Source organism: Wasmannia auropunctata, unplaced genomic scaffold (genome assembly GCF_000956235.1).
Source record: "Wasmannia auropunctata unplaced genomic scaffold, wasmannia.A_1.0 LD336055.1, whole genome shotgun sequence".
In the NCBI taxonomy this organism is placed as follows: Eukaryota; Metazoa; Arthropoda; class Insecta; order Hymenoptera; family Formicidae; genus Wasmannia; species Wasmannia auropunctata.
The window spans coordinates 147,976-154,536 of record NW_012026835.1 but is presented as its reverse complement, the minus strand read 5'-3'; the positions used below and the strand labels follow the sequence as shown (position 1 = coordinate 154,536).

At 43.1% G+C, this 6,561-nt stretch overlaps 2 protein-coding genes across 2 annotated transcripts; both read right to left on the bottom strand.

Annotated features, from left to right (window-relative positions):
* Positions 1–510: 510 nt before the first annotated feature.
* Positions 511–2,892, bottom strand: LOC105450891. Its single transcript, XM_011690995.1, has 6 exons — positions 2,714–2,892; positions 2,102–2,393; positions 1,794–2,040; positions 1,290–1,650; positions 909–1,210; positions 511–833 (listed from the first exon to the last, which is right to left on the bottom strand). The coding sequence occupies exons 1-6, from the start codon at positions 2,890–2,892 to the stop codon at positions 511–513; spliced, it is 1,704 nt and encodes a 567-aa protein (XP_011689297.1).
* A 2,323-nt stretch (positions 2,893–5,215) lies between these two features.
* Positions 5,216–5,917, bottom strand: LOC105450890 (inner centromere protein A-like). Its single transcript, XM_011690994.1, has one exon. The coding sequence runs from the start codon at positions 5,915–5,917 to the stop codon at positions 5,216–5,218; it is 702 nt and encodes a 233-aa protein (XP_011689296.1).
* Between the last annotated feature and the right edge of the window lie 644 nt (positions 5,918–6,561).

Here is a 6,561-nt window from a genome sequence, read left to right as displayed (position 1 = left end):
TCCATCTTCCTCGAAAACATTTAATCCTTGCAATCGCGAGTCGTTTACTCCCAGGAATGATTCCTTTTGTGTCAATTTACAGAGAAGCAGTTCGGCTGCAGCAATTTCTTTTGCATTCAACTCAGTATCTCGATGTACACGAATCCTTCGGCAATTGTTGATGAACCTCAGTATCTATGCGACTGTGCGTAAGATCTTCGAGTAGTCCGAACATTTTCTTAAATACCATGGAATATTCTTTTCTTTGGTGTTTTCTGTGGAGTTGATCAGAACAGCTTCTTCTGTAATCTCGAGGAAGGATTTCTTTGTTGAGAGATCGGAAGTCGTTCGGGCGATTTTGCGTAATTCTGTATTAACCGCCTCGTCAATTTCTTCTCTCTCCTTAGACCACTGATTGGGGGAAAGCTTTAGCCAACCAGGCCCCTCCCACCATTTCGACTCAAGGAGTCTTCTGGCGTCACATCCTCGGGAAGGTAAATCCGCAGGAATCAAAGTTCCAGGCACGTATCTTCAAGACTTGATGTCGGTAAGACCTCTGATCTCTTGGACGCAATTCCATACAAAGCCTGCCCATTGTTTCGTTCCTCTTATCCACGTGAGAACGGTAGTCAAATCGCTCCAGAAGTATTTCTCGACATCTTGATAATCCATGATTTTGGTGTAAGAGTGCATCATTCTTGTTCCAATAGAAGCGGCGAGCAGTTCAAGGCGCGGTACAGTTTTCTTTTCTTTAGGTGCAACTCTCGCTTTGGCTTCAATAAGATGTACTTTAGTTTCCACATCTGATTCTATTTGTACAAAGAGTGCTGCCACATAAGCATCCTTGCTTGCATCTACGAAAACGTGAAGCGATATTGATCTGACATCTTCTTTCTTGTCAAAAATCCATCGGAAACCTTAAAACACGCCTAGGAGATCCAACTGCTGTGTCCATTCTAAAAATTCATCTTTAGCTTCTAAATCGACTTTTGCGTCCCAATCCATTCCTTGATACCATAGGCGCTGTAACAATAACTTAGGTTTTAATAGTACGGGACATATAAATCCGAGAGGATCAAGTACTTTTTGAGCGTAAGATAGAATGACCCTTTTTGTTATTTTTTCCAAAACTAGTTGCGAGGGAAAACCCGACAACGAGAGTGTATCGCTTCCGGTGTCCCAGACAAGTCCGAGCACTATAGATCGATTATCCGGATTCATTCCAGTATATCTCCAATCCCGTAAATCAAATTTAGCTTCACCTTAAAAGAGAACAGCCTTTTTCTTGAAAAATCTCAAAACCAGCGTACGAGTCGACACTGGTGACACAGTCGTCAACGTAATAGGATTTTTCCAATTTTTCACAGATTGAGCGTTCGTATGGCAAAACATTGGAACTCAAAGTCTTCTTAATATGTAATTCTAGGGTGGCTTCCAGTAAAAATGGACTGTTTGTCACACCGAAGACGACTCGACGATGTCGGTATGTCACTATATTTCCATCGGTGTTCCACCAGAGAAATCTCAACACATCCCTATCTGAAAACGAGACACTGATCTGTAGAAAAGCCTTTGTAATATCCGCGGTAACACCTATCTTCTTTTCTCGAAACCTATGGAGTTGTGTCGAAATGAGTTCAATAAGGTTGGGACTAGCCTCTAGACTGGCCTCTAGATTGAGTGAAGGCGAATCTTAGCTGAAGCATCAAAGACCGGTCAAATTTTGGTGGTTCCTTCTGTCTTAATAACCGGTCTATGTGGAAGGTAATATCCCCTCCACGTGACCTCCTGCACGGGTACTTTCTCTATAATACCCTCGGTGAGCCAATTATTCAGAACTGTATTGTAGTTGTCAAATAGGTTCTGGTGCCGTAGTTTTTTTGTAACGTAGTTCAATCTCTTCTCAGCTAAATCTCTATTGTCGTGCAAAGTTGGATGATTTTCTTTCCAAGGCAAAAGGACTTCGTAAAGACCTTCCTGGTTGATTCTCGTCCTTTCTTGAAACTCTGATTTTAGTTTGACGTACTTCCTTTGTAACGCTTTCCAAGGAGTCGGTAATGCCTAAAGCATTCAGCTTCCATAGATCTGATACGTTAGCCTCTTGCGAGAACATAGAGATTACCATCAAAGCTTCATTGGTCTCACTGTCATCTAAATTCTTGCCCAAAATTGTCCAACCAAACTTCGTTTCGAGAGCCGTTATGCCTTGGTTGATTTGAAGAACATTACCCGTAAAAATCTTTCCAGCGACGTCTGCTCCAATCAACAATGAAATGGGTTCTTTGTCTTCACCCGTATCACTTAGATGCACATCCTTTCCTTTGAGTACATCCATCCATGGACCACGGATTACCCTGGAACATTCTGGCAAACATCCTGTTGCAAGGCGATGAAATCGCATCTGTATGTTTTGCCTATATCATTAACCTGGATGCGGCAAGTCTTATGTCTTCGAGACTTAGTCTTGGTTCCACCAAAGAGTAAGTGTATCATGGTTTGTTCTTCGCTTTATATCCAAGATCTCTTGCTACTTTTTCTAAAACGTAAGACTTATGAGACCCGGTATCGATGACAGCGCGAACATTTACAATACCCTTCGGACCACGCATCTTAACTCTCAATATAGGCAAAAATACTTTGGCACTTGACAAAACGTTAGTGAGATAGCTATTTCCTTCATTAAAAAATTGTTCAGCAGTGTTTTTCTCACTGGTTTGTTTCGGCTCGTTCTTACTTGCCAAATCTCGACACATCAAAAAGCAATGTCCTCTTCCACACCACGGGCATTTTTTCTTTGCTGCGACATCTCTTATAACTATGTCCTATTTTCAAGCATTTGAAACAACTAGTAAGACAATCCTTTGCTGTGAGATTTACAACAGATGCATCAGCATGAGTAATTAACTGCGTCATAGTTCGCTGCCATGTTCGAGAGTTTCCTCTGACAAGGAGGACTCTACCAGAGCAAACAACATGGCAGCGCACATATCCGTCGTTATACCCAATGTCTCAAGCGCTCGAATATGTGTTTCCAATTTATCGTAAATAGACGTGAGCGACACATTTTTGCTCTTGCTTAGAATCAATTTCAAGAGTTCACGAACATAGAATTTGATTAATAAGTCTTTCTTGCCGAAACGTGACTCAAGACTTTGAGCCTTTTCGTAATTAGCTGCTGTAAATGGAAAGCTATTTACTACTTCGAATGCACGCGAGTCTTTTACTGTGGACTGTACTGAAATTTATCTTCTCTTGTTAGCGCTGTATCTTTGTGAATCTTTTTAAATGAGCTCCAAAACGGAAACCAATTTTTAATTTCTCCGCCAAATTTCCTCAGTTCAATTTTCGATAATTTTAACGCACGTATACTTTCCTGTGTAGTTGCGTTTACATGGAACGATCGTTGAAGTGCAACTGCAACCGGTAGATTATGCGTACTTTACGGTTCCGTTAAAAGAGTCAACTCGATTTTCGTTTGATGATACTTCGCTGCGTACTCGTCTGTATGTTCTATTTCCTTACACATAACATCTTCTGATCCAGCTTCGATCATCAGATTTCGTAATTTCTGGCTCAAGTCATTAAGCTCGCTGGCTTTGTCTCAAAGAAGCGCGAAGGAAATTTGCAGTAAGGTTATATCGGGCGATTCTCTTTCCTTCTCAATCTGGAAAGAACCGTATGCTCTAGTAAAAGGCTAATGGCGAACTCTCGCCGTAACTCTCGTGTCTCCTTCGTGTACGCCTAACGTTATCTATATCCTTCCTGTTGGCGCACACGCAACACCCATCTCCCATTATCTTCTCTTTTTTTATCCTCTATTAGTCTTTTATATGATAGCTTCTTCTTTCTATACACTTGCTCGCTCCCCTCCCCCTTTTTTCATCTCAATTCCCTCCTAACCTTTCTTTTTTTCTCTTCACTCTTTATCCCACCAACCTCTCCTTACCTTTTCCTCTTCCTTTTTACTACCTCTTTCGAGAATTTTTCCCACCTGTCATTTCATTCCTTCCCAAACCTCTTTCACTTTACCGTTTCCTATTTTTATTTCTCCCAAGGCTTTTCTAAATTCCTCTTTATCTTCCTCATTCCAAACCCATTTCATTTTCTTTCCACCCCCCCCTTTTTTTCGTCCTCCTTATTCCTTCTTATCCACCTCACTAATGGTCTAAGTCCACACAGTCTTCCATTTTCATCTTTTCTACTTTCTCTCTCGTCTCTATGCTTTCCATCACATAATCTATAACTGACTCCTCCCCGGAGATGCCAGGAAAACCTTTACCAGCCACTGGCTGCAAGTGGAGGAAGTAGGCTGGCAACCGCGATGGCTTAAGTTGTTGGCTGCTGGCGGCTGCAGCCTACCCTCTCCACTTGCAGCCAGTGGCTGTTAAAGATTTTCCTGGCATCCCTGCTCCTCCCTCTCCCCGGTGTATGTCCAATCGCCGTTTCGACTCCTTCCACATTGCCGTTGAATATCGCCCATCCCACCTCCTCCATACTCCGCAACAGTACCCTTCCCTTTTTATTTATTTTCTTGTCTCTTGATTTTCTTCCGCTCTCTTCCCCTTCCCAATCCTGCTTCCCCACTCCCCCTCCCTCCTCACCCCTTCTAGTGTTGAAATCCCCTTCTATTGAGGTTCTTATCCCTTCCTCTCTTTCTTCCATCCATCTTCTTACCGCTTCCAACTTCTTATCCAAATCTCCATTAATATATACCCCTACCATTCGCCACCTTTCCCTATTCAATTCCACCTCAGCCACCATTATCCCTTCCTCCCCTTCTGCGTCCGTCTCTTCCATTTTAATCTCCGTTCTCACTTCCCCTCATCGCTCTTTCCTTTTTATTCCTCCTCTTTGCCAGCTGTACCCTCCGTCTATATCCCCTCGGCAAAAACTCCCTGCCTTTTTTCCGTCCTCTTTCGTCCTACCATGTCTCACTCATTATAATTATATCTCATTTCCTTATCTCTTCCCAAAAATTCCTCCCCTTGTTGGTTAGTCCCGCCACATTTCAAAAAGCCACCCTATTGCTTTTACTCCCCTCTCCCTCCACCAAGCTTCGCTCATCCCTTTCCCTTTTCCCCTCTCTCTCCCCCTCTCTCTCATACTCCCCCATCTCTCCTCTCCCTTCATTTTCTACCCTTCCCCTTTTCCCTCCTCTACCCCCTGCTTCTGTCTTCTTTCCGTTTTTACATTTTTCCAGCCCCTCCCCTTTGCGTCCCTCAATTCATTTCTTTCCTCATCCCACCTCCACCATACTCCAGTCTATCCACATTCCTCCTTGCTCCGCCTTTACCCTTCTTCCTTTCATCCCTTCTTTCCTCGCCACTTGCCTAATACACCACCTTATTCTTTTTTCCTCCCACGTTAAATTCTTCTCTATCCACCAATTCTTACCTTTCAGCCTCCATTTATTTAATAATATATTTCTTTTCATATCTTCACTCCCCACCCTTATTACTACCATATCTCCCTTTCCTCTTCTTTCTACATCTATTTTCCTTATATCCTCTATTTTAACCTCCACTCTCAATCCCCTCAGTATTTCTTCTACTCTCTCTTTCGAACTTCCTTTTCCTCCTATCCTTTTTCTCTTATTCTCTCTTTCTTTTCTTTCCCATCTCTTTTCTAACTGCCTGACTTTTTTCATCCATTCTTCCGGTTCCGCTCCCATAATCCTTTCACTCATCCCTCTCTCTCCTTGTGCTCTTCCTATATCCTTCTCTCCCCCTCCCTTCTCTATCTTCAGCCCTTTCAACTCTCTTTTTATTCTCTCTATCTTCTCTCTAAATTCCTCTCTCTCCCTATTCCATTTCTCTTCTCTAACTCTCAATTCTTCCTTCATTTTCTCTTTTTTCTCACCACCTCCTTCTGTCCTTCCGCCACCCTTTCTATTTCCTCTCTCACGTCTCTTATCTCCTACTTCATCTCCTCTTTCCATCCCCACAATAATTCCCCCTTCCCCTCTTCTCCTCCTGGCGATCTCATCGTTTTGTTACTTCTCTTAAAAGCTCCTTCTGCCCCCTCCCCCTCCAACGAGTCTCTTCCTGTTTGCTACCTTTTCCTCTTTGCTTCCTCAATATTTCCCATACTGTTTCTTCTTCCCCTCCATCTTCCCTAACCAGTTGTCCATCATGCTGCCGCCTGCTGCCATTTCACGACTGTCGCGCCGCTATCCTCCTGCCTGTCACCCCTCTATATCTTGCCTATTCCGCGACTACTCCCTTTCCTTCACACCTGCTCACTCCTTCTACACTCTACTCTCTCTACACTCTAACCTCATTCTTACCTCCCCTATTTCCCTTCCTTCCCTACTCTTATCCCTTCCGTACTACTCTCCCTTCACCTGTATGCTCTGCCCGCACTCCATCCTTCACTCTCTCACTCGCACTCTCTCTCCACCTCACTCAGCCCTCCACTATCACACTTTACTCTCACTCGCAAAACTTCGCTATCTCACCGATACTCAACCGGAAACGGAGGTCCCCTTTTCATTTTCTAGTTCTAAGAATTAGAAAAAGATAAAGAGTAAGTTAAACCGAAAATTTTAAAGTTAATCTACATTGGTAGAAACGGCATAAAACG

What these genes read in the sequence shown, in the direction of transcription:
- LOC105450891 (XM_011690995.1), bottom strand. Translation starts at nt 2,892, where the DNA reads ATGACGCAGTTAATTACTCATGCTGATGCATCTGTTGTAAATCTCACA. An exon ending in AGACCAATGAAGCTTTGATG is followed by an intron (nt 2,041 to 2,101) that starts GTAATCTCTATG and finishes TGAATGCTTTAG; the next exon opens with GCATTACCGACTCCTTGGAA. An exon ending in ACAGCAGTTGGATCTCCTAG is followed by an intron (nt 834 to 908) that starts GCGTGTTTTAAG and finishes ACGTTTTCGTAG; the next exon opens with ATGCAAGCAAGGATGCTTAT.
- LOC105450890 (XM_011690994.1), bottom strand. Translation starts at nt 5,917, where the DNA reads ATGGAAAGAGGAGATGAAGTAGGAGATAAGAGACGTGAGAGAGGAAAT.